The following is a 24995-nucleotide window of genomic DNA, read 5'->3' as shown; positions in this document are numbered from 1 at the left end:
CAGCCTGGCTGATAGAGTGACACTCCGTCTCAAAATATACATTTTTAAAATATATATCTAAAATCCTTTTTTGAGGGGTAGGAGGATGGAGGTGGGATGTATGTTGCTATTGCACTGGCCAGCAGAACCTTGAGAAGTGGACTGATTTTAAAAATGTAGGCCTGACATAGTGGCTAACACCTGTAATCACAGCACTTTGGGAGGCAAAGGTGGGAGGATGGCTTGAGCCCGAGAATTCGAGAACAACTTGGTCAACAAAGTGAAACCCCCGTTTCTACAAAAAAGTTAACGGGGCATGGTGCGTGCACATGTGGTCCCAGCTACATGGGAGGCTGAAGCAGGAAGATCGCTTGTGCCTCAGAGATGAAAGTTGCAGTGAGCTGTGTTTGCGCCACTGTGCTGCATGCAGCCTGGGTGACAGAATGAGACCCTGTCTCAAAAAATAAAATAAAATGGAATGCAGATCGAAATGTTCAATATAGGCTGTCCATAATCTCTTACCTCATACCCTGAACCAAAATATTGCTACTTTTGGTTAAGTTCAGAAAACTGAATGCTGAGTTAAACCATCCGTTCCTAGCCTTGAACATACAAAACCAACATTAACAGTATTTATGTATTTACTATTAATTATAAACAACTGTGAATTACCCAATGGTTGCTATTTGCCAATATATATCTAGATTAATTATTATTATTATTATTTTTTGAGATGGAGTCTTGCTCTGTCACCAGGCTGGAGTGCAGTGGCAGGATCTCGGCTCACTGCAACCTCCCACTCCCTGGTTCAAGCGATTCTCCTGCCTCAGCCTCCCGGGTAGCTGGGATTACAGGCGCGCGCCACCACGCCCGGCTAATTTTTGTACTTTTGGTAGAGGCGGGGTTTCACCATATTGGCCACGATGGTCTTGATCTCCTGACCTCGTGATCCGCCTGCCTCGGCCTCCCAAAGTGCTGAGATTACAGGCGTGAGCCACCGCGCCCGGCCTAGATTATTCTCAATTATTACTAAGGTCTGTATATAATTTCTAATTTATAAATTAGAACACTAAGGCTCAGAAAAGTGGAGTGAGTTGCCCAAACTCACACAGTGAAGCCGGGATCAAAGCTAATTACAGTACTGTCTAATTTTAAAATCTATACTTCTAAGCATCTGGCTACACTATATCTCTAAAAGTTTTACGTAGTTCAAATGTGAGCAGCGTTCGTCTACGCAGAAAAACTGAATAAACAGCATTAACCGCGGGTAGAAACAGAACAGAAACCACTAACGTGGAGGCCGCCCGCCCCCGGGCGTCGCTTACGTCATAACACTGCGCGGCCGCCCCTCGCGCACCACGTGCTAGGGGAGCAGGCGGGCAGATGGCTGTGTCTGTAAGCGGGAGGCGTGCCCGGTTCATCCAAGGCGCAAGATGGCGCTGCTTTTTGCACGTTCTTTGCGCTTGTGCCGCTGGGGAGCCAAACGATTGGGAGTTGCCTCCACAGAGGCCCAGAGAGGTAGGATTATCTCTTTTTACTCTTTTACCTCCAGAATGGCTTCCGTCTATTATTCCCAGACCCCACTCCGAGAAGCAACTCCAACCCTCTCGGGTCTTTTCCTTCCCCACCTGCCTTGGTCTCGAGATTCCAAACCTGTGACACCATTTGGTTTCTTTAAATTCCGGGACTTACTCAATCCGAGTTTTTCAGCTCCGTGAGCTATCCGTAGTAAAGTGACCTCGCGACTCTCTTGCCCGCTTGGCATTCTGACTCTTCCCTAGTTGCTCGTGTCTCATGACTGCCTGCCTCAGATCTGAATATATCACCAGCCCTAGGGTTCTAGCCCCTGTTATTATCCCGTCTTTTTGCTCTGCCCGCAGGCGTCAGTTTCAAACTGGAAGAAAAAACCGCCCACAGCAGCCTGGCACTCTTCAGAGATGATACGGGTGTCAAATATGGCTTGGTGGGATTGGAGCCCACCAAGGTGGCCCTGAATGTGGAGCGCTTCCGGGAGTGGGCAGTGGTGCTGGCAGACACAGCGGTCACCAGTGGCAGACACTACTGGGAAGTGACAGTGAAGCGCTCCCAGCAGTTCCGGATAGGAGTGGCAGATGTGGACATGTCCCGGGATAGCTGCATTGGTGTTGATGATCGTTCCTGGGTGTTCACCTATGCCCAGCGCAAGTGGTACACCATGTTGGCCAACGAGAAAGCCCCAGTTGAGGGTATTGGGCAGCCAGAGAAGGTGGGGCTGTTGCTGGAGTATGAGGCCCAGAAGCTGAGCCTGGTGGATGTGAGCCAGGTCTCTGTGGTTCACACGCTACAGACAGATTTCCGGGGTCCAGTGGTGCCTGCCTTTGCTCTCTGGGATGGGGAGCTGCTGACCCATTCAGGGCTTGAGGTGCCCGAGGGCCTCTAGTATGTCCATTACTGGAGTCCCTAATCACGCCTTTGGCCAGCCTCCTTTTGAAAGTGTCTGAAGCCTTTTTACTTTGCCTCAAGCAACCTCTAGCTCCCACAATTCAGTGTTGGGTCCTCTGTGCAATATCATAATCATCTTCCTCATCCCCTACCTTGTGAAAGCTAGGCATACAGCCAAACCCTCCTTTTCCCCACCCACCAACTACTGCCAATTTCCTAGGCTACCATGGGTGTATCTTCCCTGACCTGCTTCCTTCAGTCCCTCTGCCTCCTTTTGCCCAGGCCTTTCTCAGACTGTGTTCCATCCTGGGGTCTTATCATTCAGCTTTGTTTGAATTTATTAATCACCATGATACCTCTCCCTCCCTTTGTCCACATGTAACTTGTTCTTGGGGCTCTACCAGATCGCTGAAGAGTAAATCCTTTCTACCTCTGGCTGAAGGAGTGGTGCAGTCAATGACTTGGCCCTTTTTCTACAGCATATTTAGAGTTTGGGCTCTGGCTCCCTCAGTAAGTGCTTTATTAACTCAGTGTGTCAAAATGAAAACAGAGTCCTCCTTCCCCAGTAGCTCAGTGCCACAGACCTTCAGCCCCACACAGCTATAGCTATCCTTACCCTGAGTCCATCTACCTTAAATCTGTACCTCTGACACCCAGCCAGTCTGTCATAATCATTATCCCAGTTATAACCTTGACCAAAGGGGAAGAGAGATACTTGGGGGATATCTAGAGGATGAGTGCTAGAAACTATTTATTTATTTATTTTTTGAGACAGAGTCTCACTCTGTCACCCAGGCTGGAGTGCAGTGGCATGATCTTGGCTCACTGCAAACTCTGCCTCTTGGGTTAAAGCGACTCTCGTGCCTCAGCCTCCTGAGTAGCTTGGATTACAGGTGTGTGCCACCATGCCCGTCTAATTTTTATATTTTTAGTAGAGATGGGGTTTCGCCATATTGGCCAGGCTGGTCTCGAACTCCTGGCCTCGTGTGATCAGCCCACCTTGGCCTCCCAAAGTGCTGGGATTTCAGGCGTGAGCCACCACACCCGGCCAAAACTGTTTATTCTTGAGAAGTTCCATCTTCATTTCTGCCACAGTTGGAACTTCCCGAGGAAGGAAGGAGGCCTGAGGTTTTGCACAATCTGTTTCAGAGCCTGTTTAGACTCAAACCTACACTTCCCTTGGCAGCAGAATACATTTAACCTAAAGCAGTATTTGGAGTTGAGAAAAACCTGGTGGGGTAAGTGAATATGTACTGTTTGGTAGGGTAGGTAGAGAAGCTGTGCTTTGACCCTGTGATTCCATCTTTTTCTACCTTCTATGATGGTGATGAAGCTAGATACCCCTAGGGAAGAAAGAAGGACTGGGTTTAGCAAAAATGATATGGTAATTAAAGTTTATTTGAACACAAAATACTTTCTCTGTCTATAAAATTGGCTGTTAGCAGTAGCAGCAGCATGTCCTGGCCAAGGGGAGTAGATTTCTCCAGACTACTAAAGCCATGTATATAGCCATTCCCACTTCCCATATTGTGTGGATATGTACATGTGTATGGTAGCTAGAGCCCCTCCACCAGAGTATCTCTCTCATGATGGTTTCTTCAGGGAGAGGAAGAGGAGACCTGGGTGAAGAGCTGGGATGGTTTTGAGTGGGGCAAGCCATTAGGCTGTACCTTGAAGCCCATTCTCTCTGGATAGCTCTACTGCAGGTGTCCTCTGAGGCCCTTCTCTGTACTCTGTCTGCTGAGGGAATGGGGTATTTTGACTCCCATAGAAAGCACTAGCCTAAGTCACCAAATGACTGCTTGGTCCCCACTGAAGCAGTGTAGCTCTCCATAGTATTTTTGGTGGTTATGGATTACATGTGTGGCCAGCTCATGCTTTTTCTTGAGCAGGGGCTGTCCATGACCTGTGCTCATACCATGCTTTCTAAGTTCTCTTTGGACAGGGCCTCAGCAGCTGCCTCAGCCTGAGTCTCAGGGAGTGTGTAGGAGTCCTGGTAATCCTGAAGCAGTTTGACCATCTCCAGATGGTTGAACTGCACAGCATCATCCAGGGGAATGTTGCCCCACCTGAGAGGAATAATGACATGATCAGGCAAAGGAGACGTGGAGAGTGTGGTGGTTGTATATATTTGCATGGTGGCTGGAGGGTAGGTGGAGAAGCTGTGCCCACCCTCCTCCACTTTTAGCCTATTCCTCACCTGTCCTTGACAAAAGGATTCACTTTGCAAGCCTCGATCAGGAATTTAACAACTTCGATGTGTCCTAGGAATATGGGCAGAAGGAAAATGAGAAGGCGCAGGTCTTGAACCCTTTGGTGCAGACACTTAGCCACTGAAGTCTTTACCAAGAGGGGAGGGGAAAGGGCCTCTTCCCATTTTGTACCCTGCAGCACTCAGTCATAGTCTAGCTGCAAACCGAAGGGTGTCTAGATAAAACTAGTTGCTGCCCCTATAACCTTGAGGGCACATATAATGAAGGTACTTTTGGTGAAAAAGAAAGGGTCTTATGATTACCCTCCTCCTCCCCTCCTTAACACTTCAGTACCTTCAGCTGCAGCAACATGCAGAGCTGTGCGCGAGTCATAGTCTTTCTGTTCCATATCCATGGCTGACAAGGCAAACCTGAGGGTAGTGGGAAAGCAGCTAGAGTTGCCTAGATCAGACTGGAATCACAGGTGTTCTTTGTGAACTGGTGTCAGACTGGATGAGTTTCAGAGAAAGTGAAACAGCCTATACCCAGATTTGTTGGCTCTGAATAATCTTTTTTCCATATCCAGATGAGACTGTTATATTAGAGAGATGGGAATGTGATCCTTCCAGAAATATCACTCACTGCCTACCTGTGGTAAGTGCCCATTTGAGGCAGGGTACCTACTTCCTAGGACACTGCTCTTAACACTCAATAACAATGGCTAACATTAATTATCATAGAGCAGGCAGTTTACTTTTTTTAAAAAAATCTCCTTTTTTAAAAAAATTTCATTTAAATGCAATCTATATCCATTCTAATTCCAAAGCTGAAGCACTTAACTATTTTGTTATGCTGCCTCCTAGTAAAATCTCTGACCAGGAGTATTTTATTTTGTATATTTGGTCACAGTAGCATTACCTTCGAAGAGCTGAGACATCGCCACTATAGGCAGCAAATAACAGGTTGACCACAGTCTTGTTCTGGAACACAAATCATACCCATATGACATTAATTGAACTCACCTATGCCAGCTGTGCCCTGTGACCCTCCTCCATGGATGCTTAGTCCAAGGGTATTGCTGAAGTGTTATGGAATGTGCTACTCTGAAATATTCTTTTTTTTTTTTTTTGAGACGGAGTCTCGCTCTGTCATTCAGGCTGAAGTGTAGTGGCACGTGGTCTTGGCTCACTGCAACCTCTGCCTCCTGATTTCAAGCAATTCTCCTGCCTCAGCCTCCCAAGTAGCTGGGACCACAGGCGTGTGCCACCACGTCTGGCTAATTTTTTGTATTTTCAATAGAGACCAGGTTTCACCGTGTTAGCCAGGATGGTCTTGATCTCCTGACCTCGTGATCCGCCCGCCTTGGCCTCTCAAAGTGCTGGGATTACAGGCGTGAGCCACCGCACCTGGCCTTTGAAATATTCTTACAAGCCACCTGGAGTTTTCCTTACCCGAACTTCTGCCCCTTCACGCCGTGGGTCTAACTTCCGAGCACAGTGCCTCAGGTTGTCATAGTTGTGGAAATTGAAGAGAGACACCAACTTCTAGAATTGTAAGCCAAATATATTGTTTATTTACTCCTTACACTTAGTAGGAGCTCAAAATTGCTTTATTATAGTAAAAGTGGTACCATTAAACAAATTTATTGCTTCAAAAATAGTAAGTACTATATGCAAAGCATCTCACCTGGCAGAAGCTGGTCCCCCTATGGCTGTTCCCCAGCTTGTCCAATGGGGGTGACAGGCACATCATTCCCATGACATTGGGTACCACCAGGAGGATGGCTCCTGATACAGCTGACTTGGCTGGCAGGCCCACCTGGGGAACAGAACTGAAGCTGAGGATAACGTGGGTGTGCCCCAAATCAGAAAATAAACAAATTAGGCTGTACTCTTAACAAGTTTACAAATGACTGCATGACCACAATCCACCTCAACCTTTTGGCTTGTTAATTAGCTTCTTTTATTACTCCTGTCCTTTCCTTCTCTTAAATTCATTGATTCAGCTAGAAAATATTTTTTGAAATACTTACAGCATTCTGTGCTAGATGCTGTGCTAGAACTAGGAACTTTCATTCTGGTGTTAGGAGATAGGTAATAAACAGGTAAATAAATAGACACGTAATTTTTAAAGTAATTGTGATAAATAGTGAGAAGTAGGGTGCTGTAAATAGAGGTAGAGGGGGGCTACGTGAGATAGGGTGGTCAGAAAAGTCTTTCTTTGGAAATGACATCTAAGCTGAGACCCCAAGGAGAAGAGCCAGCAATGTAAAGCACAATTCAGGAGCTGCAACACCTCTGGTTGTTTTTTTTTTTGAGATGGAGTTTTGCTCTTGTTGCCCAGGCTACAGTGCAATGGCACAATCTCGGCTCAGTGCAACCTCCGCCTCCCAGGTTCAAGCACTTCTCCTGCCTCAGCCTCCCAAGTAGCTGGGATTACAGGTGCACACCACCACCCCCCCTAATTTTTTGTATTTAGTAGAGATGGGGTTTCACCATGTAGGTCAGGCTGGTCTCGAACTCCTGACCTCAGGTGATCCACCTGCCTCGGCCTCCCAAAGACATCTCTTTATATATTCGAGGAACTTGGTGTTTTTGAGAAACTCATCTAAGGAGTCTCAACCTAATTGCCTTCCTGGAAGTTAGTGAATGAGAGACAGGAACAAGCTTCCACCTCTATCTTGAGAGAGTCAGTGTTCTCTCTTCTTAGCACTGGGCTCATGACAGATGGATAGCAGAGCCAGTAACTCACGTGGAAGGCAAACTGGCCAGAGAAGTCATACATGCCGCAGGAATGCATGAGGCTGAGGGTGTTGCGCACTGCTTCAGCACTCAGCACACTCTCGCCTGTGATGGGGCAGATCCCACCATTGGCTAGGGTGGCTGCCATGACACTGCCTGATTCACAAGTGACCTCCACAGAGCACAGCTATGAAAACAAATAATAGGTGAAGATGTGACGTGAACCTGCACATGGGACCCTCGGGTGTAGGGCAAGGGCAAGGACAGTCTGTCCTGTTCCCTCGGCCCTGAGCAGTGTTTTCTTACCTGGAAGTAGAGATCAAGGGCAGCCATCATGTCCACCCCCTTAGGAAAGCACTGCAAGGAAGACAGGGGAGAGCATTTCTCTTCAGGACATCAGCCCTTTCACACTGTCAGGGTCTCAGCTGAAGCCCCCAACCCCTACTGCCCTTCCACCAGCAGCAGAATTCCCAGGGACTTTCTCTTCCGGCCTCTTCTGGTTACCTTCTTTTCCTTGAGATAATAGCCGATGGCATAATTCCGATCCCCTGTTTCCTTCTCTGACTGGAATCTGAAGCAAACACCCTATTTAGCACTTGAAGTTGGAGGAGTGGGTGTTGGGAGAAGGGGAAAAATTACCTTCCCTGGAGAGACAGAACTACATCACACCACAAACTAAATGAACCCCTTTATAACTTCTCACAGTAATATTAGAGGAAATTTCTGAACCTGAGCAAACACTCAGCATAGCTTTGTTATAAAGTAAACCCAAACCAAACACCCCAAACTGTCTAGTCATCTAGGAAAACTGGTGAAGTTTTTGGCTTTGCAAGTCTTGGCAAGAAAGGGCTTAGGCACAAACCATCACACTGCCTCTCTCATTACGTACTAATTAGAAATGGAATAAATTATTTTACAAGATAAACAAATGTTAATGAAGGGACTCAGAGGAAGCTGGAGGGCCAAAGTTCCCCTGGGATTTCTTCCTCCTAAGATTCTCTCTCCCCCATTCCTCTTGTCCCCATCCTAAGTACACACACATACACCACAATGCTTTCAGTCAGTCCTCTGAGTAGGGACTTACGTGGCATTGCTGAAACCCATGTATTCATTCCCAGCCATTTTGTTGAGATACTGCAACACCTGGAAGAGAAAAAGGGACATTGAGGCTCCACTTGGTTAAGAAGCTCTATTAATACCTCACAGGTTGACTAGCCCTTCTGAACTCAGGTCTTGTCAAGAGGCTTTCCTCTCTGAGGCCAGCAGATTTCCACATTTCTGGAAATAAGGCTTCTAGTATGGGCTGGTGCACCTGGTAGTGGGGTTAGAGAGCCACTGGGGCAGCTGGAGAGGACAGCATGCCATGGAGAAATGCAGCCAGGGGCTAAGTAGCAAGAGAACTTACAAAATCAAACTTCTCTGCTTTGTTACAGTCCATCTGCAGAGAAAGAGAGAGATGTCAGCATTCTAAGCGTAGGAGGATGACAGAGGGAAGGGTCAGAAGGATCTAGTGGAGTTCTAGTGTTAGTCTGGTCCTGCTGCTGCAAATGTGTTCAATTTTATAATGGCCCTTTTTTTATCCTTCTGAAAACACTGCACTTCCATTGGCTCCTCTCTTTCTTTTTTTTGAGACAGTCTTGCTTTGTCACCCTTGTCACCCAGGCTGGAGTGCAGTGGCACGATCATGGCTCACTGCAGCTTTGACCTCCCAGGCTCAAGCGATCCTCCCACTTCAGCCTCCAAGTAGCTCGGATTACAGGCATGAGCCAGCTTGCTGGGCCATCCCACTTCCATTCTCAATCCAAACCCTCATCCCTGACTCCCACGTTCATTTTCCTGACTCGAATCCTGTCTCCTAGCCCCACCCTATCCCTGATCTCCATCCCCATTCCTTACACCCCATGCTGGAGCTTTACTCTATCCCATTGGCCAGCATGATGGTTCATGCCTGTAATCTCAGCAATTTGGGGGGCTGAGGCAGGAGGATGCTTGAGACCAGGGGTTTGAGACCAGCCTAGGCAACATAGGAGAGACCCTGTCTCTTTTTTTTTTTTTTTTTTTTTTTTTGAGATGGAGTCTTGCTCTGTCGCCCAGGCTGGAGTGCAGTGGCAGGTTCTCTGCTCAACTGCAAGCTCCACCTCCCGGGTTCATACCATTCTCCTGCCTTAGCCTCCCGAGCAGCTGGGACCACAGGTGCCCACCACCAAGCCTGGCTAATTTTTTGTATTTTTAGTAGAGACGGGGTTTCACCGTGCTAGCCAGGATGGTCTCGATCTCCTGACCTCGTGATTTGCCCACCTCGGCCTCCCAAAGTGTTGGGATTACAGGCGTGAGCCACCGCGCCTGGCGTCTATATTTTTTTAAAAAGGTCCTACTTAGATGGGAATGGGATGAGGCAGGGCCCAGATACAGGTTTGTAGATGGAGCCATCACAGAACAAGGGGAGAGACTCAGCCTCGTTTCCTCACCCAGACTCATTGCTTACTCGTGTCAACTACAGAGTTAATACCACAGGGACTCTGATACCTGAGTCCCTGAGGGGAGGATTCCTAACACCACCTTCCCCAGGAGGGGCTGTGATTGGCTCCAGGGTGTTGCTGCCCAGCTGCTCCCAGGTTCTTGCTCAAGCCCTGGGAGACCTACAGCTGATGGGCTAGTCTGACACCCTGTTCAAGGCCAACTCACAGTTCCAGGTGACGTGAATAACTGCCCTGGCCTGGCCATTCACCCTTGCCTGCAGGTGTCCCACACTCAGAAGTGGCCAATCAGTGCCCAATAGTGCTGTCCTCCCCTTGTCTCTGGCATTTGGCCCTTGGTCCTAGGCAGGGGTCAGGACCTGCTCACTTCTCTAAGGGTCAGAAAGCTCTAGGCTCTAGACTCATGGGTGGGGGCAGGGAACAGTACTGAGTGGGGATGAGGGAGGTGGTGCAGTCTCTTATACTGACATTGTCAGCATAACATGTGGGTCCCTGCTGTGCCTCACGTGCCTTCTGGGGACCCTCAAAGGAATCAGAGCCCCACCAGTCTCCCTGGAGAGCTGAACAAATATGAGGGATACAAGAACACAGGAGCTTAGAGGATAATACCTATCAGAAGGTTAAGGTGGCACTGACCTTGATCAGGGAGCTGACAACAATGGCACCAGCATTGACCATGGGGTTATGGGGGATTCCTGGGGAAATACAAACCACCAAGAGTCTTAGTCACTGAACAAAGCCTCCCTGACAGCCCGCTTACTTTGTGGGTTAGACAAGAAAGACTGCTAGGGAGAAAGGCATGACAGGGCTAATCAGGAAGGGCAGAGAAACAAAAAAGGCTGGGAGATGGGGTGGGGATAAGGAGAAGGGGACGGCTATAAGTATGGTCTGAGCCTTGGTAGTGCTCACCTTCCTCATTGAGGGAGAGCTTGTTGTAGCGCAGGCCACTTGGCTCTTTGCCCACAAACTTGTGCACGTAGTCAGTGCCTAGGGTGCTTATGGAGATGGCATAGGTGAGGGGCTTCACACAGGACTGCAGGCAGAAGGGGACCTTTGTGTGGCCCACAGAGTGCCTGGAGGCAGACAGATGCCATGAAAGGGGTTGGCCTGTGTTCGGCACCTGTGCCCTGTCTCCCCTTCCTCTTGCCCAGCATCTCACCGCTGACCATCCACAGTGCACAGGGAGACACCCCACAGGTCTGGGTTTGACTTGGCCAGCTGAGGGATGTAGGCTGCCACCTGGACATGAGTGGGTAGAGAAAAGGGAGATGGATGTGGAGAAGAGGAACAGAGTTGAGGTTGAGGGTCAAGAGAATCTTTTAGATAAAAGCTAAAATTCTGTCTTCTATAGGGCAGAGGGGTTCCCTCCTGCCTGTTGCTCCCAGAAATGCCCGAGCCTTAAGTCCTAGAAGGCCATATCTTTCTGTATCCGCAATCCTGTAGAGATAGCAGTAAAGCCAATGGAAGTTTAAAAAGGAGAATTCTGAGGCAACCTTCCCCTTTTGGTTCTTAGGCTCAATTACCCTATAAATCCCTTTGAAGGCTCTATTTGATCTTGATTCCCTCACCTGCTCTAGGAATCGTGTATAGAAACACATGAAGCCATGTCACCATTTACAGAAGTTCTGCTTCTCATCTCTCATTCATAGGATTCCCAGCCCCAGGAAATCTCTGAGAAGCGAGGTATATCTAGGTGTGGTGGCTCATGCCTGTAATCCCAGCACTTTGGGAGGCCGAGGTGGGTGGATCACTTGAGATCAGGAGTTCGAGACCAGCCTGGCCAATATGGCAAAACCCCATCTCTACTAAAAATACAAAAATTAGTCGGGCATGGTGGTGTATGCCAGCTACTCGGGAGGCTGAGACAGAAGAATCGCTTGAACCCGGGAGGTGGAGGTTGCAGTGAGCTGAGATTGCACCACTGCACTCCAGCCCGGGTGACAGAGCAAAACTCTGTCTCAGGAAAAAAAAAAAAAAAAAAAAAAATCTGGCCCAGGTCCCTGACCCCTCCCTTAGTCCCCTGACTCTCACTTTGCCTCCAGTGAGCTCTTTGACATCCTCAAAGATGCGATCCACATGGCCCGTGAACTCCTCAAAATCAGGAATGACAAACTTCTTTCGGAATGCCTGGGTCAGGAGCACAATGTTGCTGCTCACACACCTGGATCCCAGACACGACTGGATTAGGGGGCTAGAGAAATGCAGCTGGGACTCACTCTGGAGCCACGGAAATTGGGAATAAAGAAGGTTGAGTGGTCTTCAGGTTTGGGATCAACAGCTCTGTTACCTTTGGCAAATCAGTTTACCTTTCTAGGTCTTAAGTTTCCTTACCTCTAAAATGAGGGGTTTTAATGATGTGGAAAGACACTATGTCTTGGGATATGAGAAAAAAAATAAATACCAGAATAATATGTATGTATGTTACCTTGATATTTAAAAAATCCTAAATCATAAAAGTATATTTATATATATTCATGTATGTATGTCAGTACGTAGGACATTATCTAGAAGATACCCACTAATCTGCTAATATTTACTTCTGGGAAAAGAGGACAGGGATTGAGTAGGGAGGGAAAGGAGAACATGTATTTCTATATTGTTTGAACTCTTATGATGAGTATTCATGTATAACTTATGTAATAAGTAATAAAATAAAATGAGGAATTGAACTATACAATTCCCAAATTCCTCCCTGCTCTGAGAGTCTATGTCCACAGGACAGTTTTCAGAGAGCAGTGCCCTTGTTTCTGGGGCCCTCACTTTCGGAAGAGATCTCGGTCCAAGAGGCCACCACTACTGGACTCTTGGACCACACGGTGCATCTCACTCATGCAGTCTCGGAGCCGAGGATCTGATGTCTGCAGTCCAGTGGCCTTTAGTGCCTTTAGAGGAAAGAAGAGGCCAGAAAGGTCAGCTACAAGGACAGTGATGTACTCCTCATAATCTTTCCCACTGGATACCCAATTAGCTGAACCCCTACAATAGGTAGAACAAATGGGTTTGGAGAATAAGAAAGGAGGGGATGGAGTAGCTCTGAAGGCTAACAAGGGTTTCCTGTCCTTTTTCCAGAGGGTTTAATCTTCTGACCCTGGGGCAGGGATGGGCTTGTCTTGTCAGCCTAGACATCTGGATTCTCATCCATCTGTATGCTTCACCCTCATGGAGCAACCCATTAGCTGCCCTGCACTTATCATACCCTCCTTTCCCCACTTTTCAGAGATCTTAAGGAATTAGGATCCTGAACAGGTAGAGAGCAACTTACAGTGGTGAACTTGTGGATAGGGATTCGTTCCTGTCCTTCAGCAATAGTGTAAAAGAGCAAATCACCCAGGCGGGACAGCATGCCACTTTCTGATGAATCACTGTTTGGGGGAAGAGAATGGGGAGGAAAGTGGGCCCTGAGAACTGCTACCTGCTCCTCCTTCTGCAACATGGGCTTATAAGTAGGTGAGTGTCCTCATTCTATGCCTCCTCCTTAAGCCATCTGATCTATCCCTATAAATCTAACTTTCATGTCTGTCCTAAGAAATTGTAGATCTTTTCTCTAGCTTTTACTCCTGACCTTCAGATCTTTATTTTTAGCTCCCTTCTCACACTTCCACCTATAGGTTCCCCACAAGCACTGAAAAATATGTCCAAGCCGGAGTCCTCTCACTTCCTTCCCTCTTCTTCTCCTCTTGTTTCCCACCTGGGTTAACAGCATTACCACCCACCTGGGTGCCAAGCTGGAAATGTGGCATCATTTTGATAGTTGCCACACCTTAAGTCCATGCTTAGTTGGTCACCAACATTGGATGAACCTGCCTCATCATGTCTCAAATCCACCCTCTCTTCTCCTTTTCCCTGTGCCAGCATGGTGTAGTAGACCAGAGTTTGCCCCTTAATAGCTGTGTGATCTTGAGCAGGTCGCTTAATATTGCTGAACTTGCTTCCTATCTGTAATACAAGGGTAGTAATGTCTACTTCACCTGGGTGATGTGAGGCTTAAGATAATATTCTGTGAAAAACTGCCTGACACAAAGTAAATGTTCAATAAATCATGTTTATCATCAGCTCCTTATTCCCTATTACCTAATTGCCACTACACTCTCTTGACTTTCAATCTATCTTTTTTTTTTTTTTGAGACAGAGTTTTGCTCTTGTTGCCTCAACCCACCTTCTAAAATGTGCCAGTGATCTTTTTTTTTTTTTTTTTTTTTTGAGACGGAGTCTGGTTCTGTCGCCCAGGCTGGAGCGCAATGGCGCGATCTCGGCTCACTGCAACCTCCGCCTCCTGGGTTCAAGCAATTCCCCTGCCTCAGCCTCCTGAGTAGCTGGGATTACAGGTGTGCGCCACCACGCCTGGCTAATTTTTTTGTATTTTTAGTAGAGACGGGGTTTCACCATTTTGGTCAGGCTGGTCTCAAACGCCTTACCTCGTGATCCGCCCGCCTCAGCCTCCCAAAGTGCTGGGATTACAGGTATGAGCCACCACGCCCAGTCAAAATGTGCCAGTGATCTTTCTAAACTCAGATGTAATTTCTCTACTCAAAAACGTTTGGTAGCTCCCCAGTGCCTACAGAATAAACGCTTGAAATAAGAAGTAGGCCGGGCATGGTGGCTCACACCTGTAATCCCAGCACTTTGGGAGGCTGAGGCAGGTGGATCACCTGAGGTTAGGAGTTCGAGACCAGCCTGGCCAACATGGTGAAACCCTGTCTCTATTAAAAAATACAAAATTAACCAGGCATAGTGGCATGTGCCTGTAATCCCAGCTACTCCAGAAGCTGAGGCAAGAGAATTGCTTGAACCCAGGAGTCAGAGGTTGCAGTGAGCCGAGATCACGCCATTATACTCCAGCCTGGGCAAAAAGAGCAAAACTCCATCTCAAAACAAACAAACAAACAAACAAAAACTTGGCAGGACATCAAAAGCTCTTTAAAACCTGCCAATTGGCCGGGCATGGTGGTTCATACCTGTAATCCCAGCACTTTGGGAGGCCAAGGCAGGCAGATCACCTGAGGTCAGGAGTTCGAGACCAGACTGGCCAACATGGTAAAACCCCGTCTCTACTAAAAATACAAAAATTAGCCAGGTGTGGTGGTGGGCTTCTGTAATCTCAGCTACTTGGGAAGCTGAGGCAGGAGAATTGCCTGAGCCTGGGAGGTGGAAGTTATAGTCAGTTGAGATTGTGCCACTGCACTCCAGCCTGGGTGACAGAGTAAGACTTTGTTTTAAAAAAAAATAAAGTAAAATAAATAAAACCTGCCCACTTAACTTTCCTATTCCCCATCATGCCCACACTCCAGATATAACAGGCAATATAGATGGTTCCCCAAAATGGGCCAGGAACTGTGAGGCTTCCTGGCCTTTGCTTATGCTGTAACTTCTGCATAGAATGACCTTTGCTTAGTATGGTCCTGCTCATTCTTCAAGGTCCAGATCAAATGTCACCAACTCTGTAAAGGCTTCCCCAAACCTCCAGATATTGCTTATGCTGCCGGTTTGACACAACACACCATCTTACTGACAGAAGAATCTCCCTTGCTCCACAGTTAGGTCTTTGTGTTTTATACATCTTTGTCTTCCTAGCACTCAGCAAAGTCCCTAGCACACAGTGGGTCTTCAATAAGAATTACTAAGTTGTATTGCTAGCAAGGTCCCTGTGTCCCAAAGTATCTCTCTGGTTTATAACACCTAAAATTCCAGGTACTGAAGACTTCTCAGTTTTCAAGATTTCCATTAATATGTTAAAATATTTAGAAGAGTTATTGTTTTTTTAAGTAGAAAAGGGGTTTCACTATGTTGCCTAGGCTGATCTCAAACTCCTGGACTCAAGTGATCCTCCCACCTCAGCCTCCCAGAGTGCTGGGATTATAGGCGTGAGCCACCGCACCCAGCCAAGCGGAGTTATTTTATCAGATTATTTCCAAATATGACAGCTAGTTGCGATTAAGACCCTTCAAAGATCTTTGACCCAGTAATTTGACTTTCAGTGATTTATCCTACAGGTATACTTACACACCTCAAAAATAACATATTTACAATTATTCATCACATTGTTGTTTTTTCTTTTTCTTTTTCTTTTTTTTTGAGACGGAGTCTTGCTGTGTCACCCAGGCTGGAGTGCAATGGTGTGATCTCGGCTCACTGTAGCCTCTGCCTCCTGGGTTCAAGTGATTCTCCTGCCTCAGCCTCCCAAGTAGCTGGGATTACAGGCACGTGCCACCACGCCCAGCTAATTTTTGTATTTTTAGTAGAGATGGGGTTTCACCATGTTGGCCAGGCTGGTCTTGAACTCCTGACCTTGTGATCCGCCCGCCTCCCCCTCCCAAAGTGCTGGGATTACAGGAGTGAGCCACCGCACCCGGCCCTCATCACATTGTTAGTAATAGTAAGATTAGAAACAACTTGATGTGCAACAATAGGGAGCTGATTAATTATGGTATATTCATATAATGCAATATTATGCAGTGTAAAAAAAAAGAAATTGGGGTGTGCTCTAAGAATTGATGTGGAATTATCTCTAAGATATATTAACTAAAAGAAGCATGTTGTAGAACAGTATAATATTAACTAAAAGAAGCGTGTGGTAGTATTTATGTTTGTTTGTTTGTTTTTAGAGATGGGGTTTAGCTGTATTGCTCAAGCTGGCCTTAAACTCCTGGGCTCAAGTGATCCTTCTGCCTCAGCCTCCCTAGTAGCTGGGACTATAGGTGTATGCCACCATGCCCAGTTTTATTTATTTTTATTTTTTAATTTATTTTTTATTTCAATAGGTTTTTGGGGAACAGGTGGTGTTTGGTTACATGAGTAAGTTCTTTAGTGCTAGCTTTATTTTTTCATTTGTTTTTTCTTTTTTTTCTTATATCAGTTTTCTCAGGTTGAAGCACAGGTTTAAAAGGGAAAATATATATGTGTTTGCTTATTCAGGCACAGGATATTTCTAGAAGACCATTTAGGTAGAAATAGGTAAGACTGGCTGGGCATGGTGGCTCATGCCTATAATCCCAGCACTTTGGGAGCCTAAGGTGGGCAGATCATGAGGTAAGGAGTTCGAGACCAGCCTGACCAACATGGTGAAACCCCATCTCTACCAAAAGTACAAGAATTAGCCGGGTGTGGTGGTGCGCGCCTGTAATCCCAGCTACTCAGGAGGCTGAGGCAGGAGAATCGCTTGAACCCAGGAGGCAGAGGTTGCAGTGAGCCGAGATTACGCCACTGCACTCCAGCCTGGGCAACAGAGCAAGACTCCATCTGAAATAAATAAATACATAAATACATAAATACATAAATAAGTAAGATTGATTCATCTCCTTCTACAGAGATGACATAGGTGCCAGGAAAAAGGTATGGGAGGATACTTTTCACTATCTTTTGTATATTTTGAATTTTGAACCATATGGAATATATTATCTATTGAAACAATGGATTAAAAAATAATACTCAAACAGCTTGGCATAGACTAGGCATGTGTGTGTTTGGAGTCAGGAGGAGTACCAGAAGAGGGAATACCAGAAGAGTTTTCCTGCTTCTGGGGAAATCCGGTTGTCACAATGAAGCTAGTGCCTATAGCGGGGAGAGGAGGAAAAAAGCTATCTGAGGGATAACTCAAGAAGGAAAGTACATAGGAACACTTTGAAGGCAGGACTCTGCCTGGAAGCTAACAGAAGACAGGAAATAATGCTATACCACTGAATGTATCACAAGCCTAAAAAAACTGCATATCCCTCAGATATGGATGGATCACCAATGTAATGTTGAGGGAAAACAAGCAACGTACAAGAGCAATGTGTATAGTATGATACCAAAAAAGCAAGGTATAGGAACAATGTTTATAGGATACCATTTGTATAAAAAAAGGTGAAGTAGTATCAGCATGTATTTTATGCATAAAATATCTCTAGAAGACTATACATGATATTAATGACATCAAATTATCTCTGGGGGGCAAATTTCCTTGGAATTTATGAAATAATTGAACAAGTGTACAAGACTATATAGTAACCAAATTGAAGACTGGGTATATAAACTATGATACCTCAAACAATGGAATCTTTTAAAATGACAAAATGACAATGTCATACACACTCGATGATATTAAAAGCTGTTCATAAATGAAAAAGATCAAAAATATGACTATTATCCCATTTTTGTTAAATTACATATACATATATAGGATATATATGAATATATCACAATATTGGTTATCTCTAATACTGGGATCTTTCTTTTTAAAATTTTTAAGTAATAAACTTATTTATTTATTTTTGAGACAGGGTCTCGCTCTGTTGCCTAGGCTGGAGTGTTGTGGTGCAATCATGGAACACTACAGCCTCGACCTACAGGGCTCAAGTGATCCTCCCACGTCAGTCTCCCAAGTAGCTGGGACTACAGGCATGCGCCACCATGCCTGGTTAATTTCTGTATTTTTTTTTTTTTTTGGTAGAGACAGGGTTTTGCCATGCTGCCCAAGCTGGTTTCGAACTCCTGAGCTCAAGTGATCCCCCTGCCTTGGCCACCCACAGTGCTGGGATTACAGGTGTGAGCCACTGCGCCTGGCTCTAAATTTATATATTTTTTAATTGAAACATAATTGTACACATGTTTATGGGATGCATAGCGATGTTTCAATACACAGAATTATACTGATCAGATAAGAGTAATTAGTATATCCATCATCTCAAACATTTATCATTTCTTTGTGTTGGGATATTTTCCTCTTGATACTCTTGTTTCTTTTAAAGTCATAAATATAGCCCGGCACGGTGGCTCACGCCTATAATCCCAGCACTTTGGGAGGCCGAGGCAGGTGGATTATCTGAGGTCAGGAGTTCGAGACCAGCCTGGCCAACATAGTGAAACCCCATCTCTATTAAAAATACAAAAATTAGCCAGTCGTAGTGGTGGGTGCCTGTAATCCCAGCTACTCAGGAAGCTGAGGCAGAGGTTGCAGTGAGCCGAGATTGCACCACTGCACTCCAGCCTGGGCGGCAAACAGACTCTGTCTCCAAAAAAAAAAAAAAAGTCATAAATACAGCTAAATAGCTAAATATTAAACAAACAATAACCTGAATAAAAGCGCATTTCCTCTTTGCTGCTCTCTTTCCTCCCCCAAACACAGGAACCCCACCCCATCATGGTGTCACACTGCCAGAGCACATCACTCTCCAGTGCTCTCAACCCTTTCTGCCTGGGGAGCACCAGTCCGAGGATATGATGGGGGTTCCCTGGGCAGAAGAAACAAGGTCCCCTAAAAACACTTCCATCATCAGACTCCACTGGATAAGGAGGTGTGTGTGTGGGGAACCAGGGATACCTCTAGTTCCCTACTCTGCAGAAGGCGGACAGATGAGGGAAGTTCAGCCTTTGCTGTATCCCACCATTATTTCTCCCATGGTGAATACCTGGGGGGAAGTTGGGGTGGAGACTAGAACAGGAGGGAGAGGGCTTATCCTTTAAATGTTCTGTGTCTCTTTGAGAAGAAGCTGATGGGAAAGTACTGTGTAATATGGATAAGCAGACACCATGACTATGAAAAAGAGAAAAGGGCCGGGCGTGGTGGCTCATGCCTGTAATCGCAGCACTTTGGGAGGCTGAGGCAGGCAGATCACCTGAAGTCAGGAGTTCAAGACCAGCAGGGCCAACATGGTGAAACCCTGTCTCTACTAAAACTACAAAAAGTAGCGGGTTGTGGTGGCGCGCACCTGTAATCCCAGCTACTCGAGGTAATCCCAGCTATTCGAGAGGCTGAGGCAGGAGAATTACTTGAACCCAGGAGGTGGAGATTGCAGTGAGTCGAGATGGTGCCACTGCACTCCAGCCTGTGTGACAGAGTGAGACTCCGCCTCATAAAAGAAAGAAAAGTACTGCAAAATGTCATTAATAATAAATAATACCTATTGGTGTCCCTTACGACAGAGACTCGAGTAGTGGTGAGGTAGTGTGTCAGTCTGGCTACTTTACTTATGGTGTCCATGTTTCTGAGTGTCATCAGGGAGATGGCAGCGACGAGGGAGATGGCCCATTTCCCGTTCCTGCTACAGTAGAGCAGGGGCTCTTTGGACAGTGCCTACGCTGGCCCTCTGGGGAGGACAAGATTTCCTGCTCAGCACCGTCTGCGTCTCGGAGAAAAAGGCTCAGCCACCAAGTGTGTCCTAGGCGGTGGGGAAGATAAAGGTTTGGCATCCTGGGTGGAAGAAACACCCAAAGGAAGAGAACCTTTTAGATTCTGGAGCCTGGGCAGCACAAATAAAGGCTCTGACTGGCTCTGGTTTGGGAAATCTGCGTCTTAAAGACTTTTCCTCCATTACAAATATTCTCCCCATTCAACAACCAGTTTGGAAATTCCCCTCCATTCTGCTGTTCAGGGAGCACTGCTACGCACACACCCAACACTTATGCACGTACCTGCGCACCAATAATACACGCGCATCACACATTACCTTCCGAGGACACGCAGAAACACAACACGCAGACCCCAGTACACCTGGACTGGAGGCAGGAGGCTGTTCCACACCCACGCATCTCCTAAAATACACACGAGGACTAGGGAAGGTGAGGACTGGCGGCGTGCGCCCGGCCCTGCACTCAGACACATGAGCCAAGCAACACTCGGCGCGCATCTGTGATCCGGGTTAAGTGCGCACCTTGGACAGGCGCCATCCCCAGGACCCGCTTGCCCGAACGCACTCCCAGGCAGACGGCAGATTACCGCCCGAGCGCAGCGCACCCAAAGCCCCACATCCAAAGGAAAAGGCACCGAGGGCTAGTGAGCGAGGAGAGGGGAGATGACGGGCGCTGCCTTGGGAGGGCACTCGGGAACTAGCGAGAACCACAGTGGGAGTGGGGGCAAGCCCGTCCCCTGCCCTGTCCCAGGAGCCTTACTGATCCTGGTGCTGCGGCTGGTGGCTGTGTGGCGTCTCTCTGCCCTGCGCCGCGGCCTCACTGAGGTGGTGCCGGACGCCCCCGCCAAGGAGGGGGCTCCGGCTCGGGTGACCCCAGCCTCCTCGCCCGCAGTGACTGCCAGCCCGGCTCAGGGCCTTCTGCAGAGCCTTCATGGAGCGCATGCCCCCAGCAAGCCGCCGGCTCTGCAGGTGCGCCCAGGACCTCTAGCTGTGGCTGGGAAGGAGGGGCGGAGCGAGCGAGACAAGGTGCGGGGCAGTTCTGTGAGGGAGCGCTGGGCCTGGAAGACGGAGAATGGGGGCCCGGTGGGTGGGGCTGGGGCTGGGGCTGGGGCAGGAGAAGGGGCCTGCCCCTTTAAAGCTGGCTCCAGGGTTAGGAGCACCCTCAGGACAGGGGCTAGGTGAGGAGCGTTGGGGATGAAGGAGAACCCGGCTGGCGTTCTAGTGGGTGGAGAGAGGGCGGTGCCTGGGAGCTGGAATGGACAATGCCCAGGTCCAATCACTGAGGAAGCAAAAACATTGAGGCGGGGAAAGGGTAGGTTGCCCAATGAGAGCAAGACGGTGGGACGTTGCGACAGTCTGCGGATGCTTCCGCGTGGGCCCGGCGAGCGCGGGTGTGCGCGGATGCTGAGGGCGGGAAAGGCGAGGACAAGCTGAGGCGAAGCCGGTGGGGGCGGGAGGCGCTCCCCGGGGTCACCGTGGGGCTGCGAACGATGGAGTTCTCGTGTAGAGAGGAGGGTGCTGCCTCGAGAGAGGAGGCTAAGTAAGAGTGAGCCCAGTTCAGGAGGTCACTTAGAGAGCCTCGACCTCCGAAGGCCAAACCAGCGCCCAGTAACCCAGCGGGTAGCGTGGCCCGCGGCCGACGTGCGGTGGTGCTGAGTGGAGAGTAGGATGGCTGCTGGGTACCCCGGGCAGAAGCAGCCGACCAGCACCTCAGGGAGGCATTGGGCGGCGGGAAGGTCGCTCTGGCGGTTAGGATGCCTGGGTTCCAGTTTGTGTCCCTCTACCATTTATTTGGTGTAGGACTTGTTTTCAAATCTGGCAAGTTAAGACATTAAAATAAGTTGGCACGCAGAAAAACGTTTTATAAACCATGAAGTGCTCCCCACATTTTTCCTGTTTTAATTGTTTGCCCTTGTCCTCCTCACGGGCAGAAAAGAGGCGATGTACAAAAAGCATTTTGAAATCTAAGAACATTCAGGACTTTTGCCATTTGCAGCTAGAACTTTCACCTGGTATCTCGGCAGCGCCTAACCGAGCATCCATATTTAGTAGGGACTCATTATGTAAATGAGAGCTATTATTGAGTGCCCATGGTGTGCCAACCGCTTAGTTTCTCTCTCCCTCTTACCAGAGACCTACAAAGTAGTTATTAGTCTCAATTTGAAGGTGAGGAAACTAAGACTAGGAAATTAAGAATCTCGCATAAGGTAACCCAGCTAGTAAGTACCAGAACCAGAAATTAGACCCCTTTTTTTTTTTTTAACTACAAGTCTCTCCTTCATGCAGCCCTTCTCAAAAATTAAGCATTGAATTGAATTATCCCAGGAGAAACGACTCCATCCCTAAAGGAGGTATTTTATGTGGAAGTATTATGATACAGTACTGGGAGTCTTTTCCTTGTGATAGTTCTGGCTGTATCACAACATACTAGTTTTTGTTTGTTTGTTTGTTTTTGAGACGAAGTTTTGCTCTTGTTGCCCTAGCTGGAGTGCAATGGCGCAATCTCGACTCACTGCAACCTCCGCCTCCTGGGTTCATGCGATTCTCCTGCCTCAGCCTCCCTAGTAGCTGGGATTACAGGCGCCTGCTACCTCGCCCAGCTAATTTTTTGTATTTAGTAAAGATGGGGTTTCGCCATATTGGTCAGGCTGGTCTCAAACTCCTGACCTCAGATGATCCGCCTGCCTCAGCCTCCCACAAGTGCTGGGATTACAGGCATGAGCCACCATGCTTGGCCCACAGTTTTCATTTTTGGATTAAAATGAGTTTCAAGGGTACTCGTGGGAAAACAAATACTGAAACCAGTCAGGTGTGTTCTGTGGAAAGGCAGTTCTCCTTTGCCTTGGTTAGGGTTGGAGGGCTTATTTGGCTTAAAACCAGATGGAGTGACATTTGTTTTTGCTTGTTTTTGCCTTCTGTAGTCATTCTGTGTCTGCTGTATCTGTTCTCCTGTCCGTGGAAAGCCGTCTAATTCTGGGAGGGCTTGCTGCTTTATGCTTGGCTTTGCCCAAGAGGCAGAGTTCTGGGTCTCAATACTTAACGTAAACTCAATCCTGCATTAGTTTTTTTCATACGTAACAGACGAATCTTATCCTTGTTTCATAGAAATATGATTTATCTGAAACGTTTTGATCTGTTCAAGAGAAAAATGCCATCTGTTAGGGAATTTCTAAACATTACCCAGAAGTAATTTGCTTCCTTTTTTTCCTATTTCTGCCTCTTTGAATTAGCTTTATACTCTAATGAGTTCCTTACTCTCTTTCTCCCAGCTGTCTTCCACTAATAGGAACTGGTTGGGTAGTGAAGAAGATCTATGCATGGAAGCAGAGGTTCTTTGCTTAGAGAACTAGCTCCAGCTGCACTTGGACCTTTGGACTAACTGTCTCCAATACAATATTGCTGTCTTTGCATGAGGATGGAGCATGAACTGGTGACTTGGGAGGCAAATGGTACTGTGTAAAGTATAAGATGCTGGAGAAGAACAAGTTTGTTGTCCCAGGTGGTTAAAGCTTGGCAGGGTCAGGTGCTCTTTTTGTTTCTAATTTGAAAAATACTCATTATCTAGTTTAATTTGTGCAAAACTATTAGCCAACTATGACAAGGGCAGCTAGAAATGAAGATTTTCATAACTGAAAGAAAGTTCTTTGTGTCTCTAACAGTGGGCTTTTAGGTTAGTCCATGGCTGTGCCAGAGTTTCGTGGTATGTGAGAGAGGATTAGACTTAATGATTTTGAATCCTTAATAAAAGCTAAATCTGGGCCGGGCACGGTGGCTCATGCCTGTAATCCCAGCTGCTCAGGAGGCTGAGGCAGGAGAATTGCTTGAATCTGGGAGGCGGAGGTTGCGGTGAGCTGAGATCACGCCATTGCACTCCAGCCCGGGCAACAAGAGCAAAACTCCGTCTCAAACAAAAAAAAAAAAAAAAAAGAAAAGAAAGAAAGAAGGAAAAGCTAAATCCTCTGTGATAGGAAATTGATGTTTGGAGTTTGTTTATTTCTTATGATTTAGAGACTCATTTGTTCTCTATTTTGTGTGTGTGTGTGTGTGATGGAGTCTCGCTCTGTCGTCCATGCTGGAGTGCAATGGTGTGATCTTGGCTCACTGCAACATCCGCCTCCCGGGTTCAAGCAATTCTCCTGCCTCAGCCTTCCGAGTAGCTGGGATTACAGGCACCCACTAATATGCTCGGCTAATTTTTGTATTTTTAGTAGTGACGGGGTTTCACTATGTTGGCCAGGCTGGTCTCGAACTCCTGACCCCTTGATCTGCCTGCCTCGGCCTCTCAAAGTGCTAGGATTGCAGGTGTGAGCTACCGCACCTGGCCTGTTCTACTCTTTAGACTGTAGCTAGGATGTTAATTGGTCCAAGTAAAAGATTAGTTCTTTTTTAATTAATCTTTATTAATGATATTATTGTTACAAACTCCTTTCTGCCTTAGTTTCTCCATTTGTAAAAGATAAACTTGTATTTTACTGGGTAAAAAGTAAGTACTTGGGGCTCTGACATAATCAGCTTCCATTCACTCAATTAATATTTATTTGTTGGCATTCAGTGTGCCAGGTCCAGTGCTGGAAAATCCAGAAATTTAAAAATTTAATAAACCAGTTTCTACTGGGAGAAATGAGAAAGCTTATGTTTAAAATTCCTAATGAAAAATGCTGTGATGTAGAGACATGCAGAAGAAAGTATAAAGAGGGGACATCTAACTAAGCTGGGGGTGAAGGGCCACTGGGATAGAAGAGGAATGGTGACTGACAGGAGCTGGTTTTTAAAGCATGAGAGGTGTTTCAGACAGAGGGCTCTACAAGAATAAACAAAGCCTGAGAGGAACATTCGAGGGACTCTACCTCTAGTTTGGTTGGAATGAAACGTGGGTATAAGAATGTGGACCAGCCGGGCGCGGTGGCTTATGCCTGTAATCCCAGCACTTTGGGAGACTGAGGTGGGCGGATCACAAGGTCAGGAGTTCGAGACCAGCCTGACCAACACGGTGAAACCCCATCTCTACTGAAAATACAAAAATTAGCCAGGCGTGGTGGCATGCACCTGTAATCTCAGCTACTCAGGAGGCTGAGGCGG

General features: G+C 47.1%; 2 protein-coding genes across 2 annotated transcripts; one reads left to right on the top strand and one right to left on the bottom strand.

Annotated features, from left to right (window-relative positions):
* The first annotated feature begins 1336 nt into the window (after positions 1-1336).
* SPRYD4 (SPRY domain containing 4) lies at positions 1337-2841 on the top strand. The gene is made up of 2 exons (XM_004053381.5): positions 1337-1497; positions 1860-2841. The coding sequence occupies exons 1-2, from the start codon at positions 1413-1415 to the stop codon at positions 2396-2398; spliced, it is 624 nt and encodes a 207-aa protein (XP_004053429.1). The 5' UTR covers positions 1337-1412; the 3' UTR covers positions 2399-2841.
* A 936-nt stretch (positions 2842-3777) lies between these two features.
* On the bottom strand, positions 3778-21258 carry GLS2 (glutaminase 2). Its single transcript, XM_004053380.5, has 18 exons — positions 20677-21258; positions 13073-13172; positions 12571-12692; positions 11842-11971; positions 10970-11049; positions 10720-10883; positions 10447-10505; positions 8739-8771; positions 8418-8476; positions 7838-7904; positions 7640-7690; positions 7344-7520; positions 6279-6410; positions 6044-6136; positions 5511-5572; positions 4947-5023; positions 4601-4664; positions 3778-4469 (listed from the first exon to the last, which is right to left on the bottom strand). Exons 1-18 carry the CDS (start codon positions 20856-20858, stop codon positions 4313-4315), a joined length of 1809 nt encoding a protein of 602 aa, XP_004053428.1. The 5' UTR covers positions 20859-21258; the 3' UTR covers positions 3778-4312.
* Positions 21259-24995: the final 3737 nt, after the last annotated feature.

Source organism: Gorilla gorilla, chromosome 10 (assembly GCF_029281585.2).
Source record: "Gorilla gorilla gorilla isolate KB3781 chromosome 10, NHGRI_mGorGor1-v2.1_pri, whole genome shotgun sequence".
NCBI classification, from domain to species: domain Eukaryota; kingdom Metazoa; phylum Chordata; class Mammalia; order Primates; family Hominidae; genus Gorilla; species Gorilla gorilla.
The sequence above is the reverse complement of the archived record's forward strand: the minus strand, read 5'-3'. Positions and strand labels throughout refer to the sequence as shown.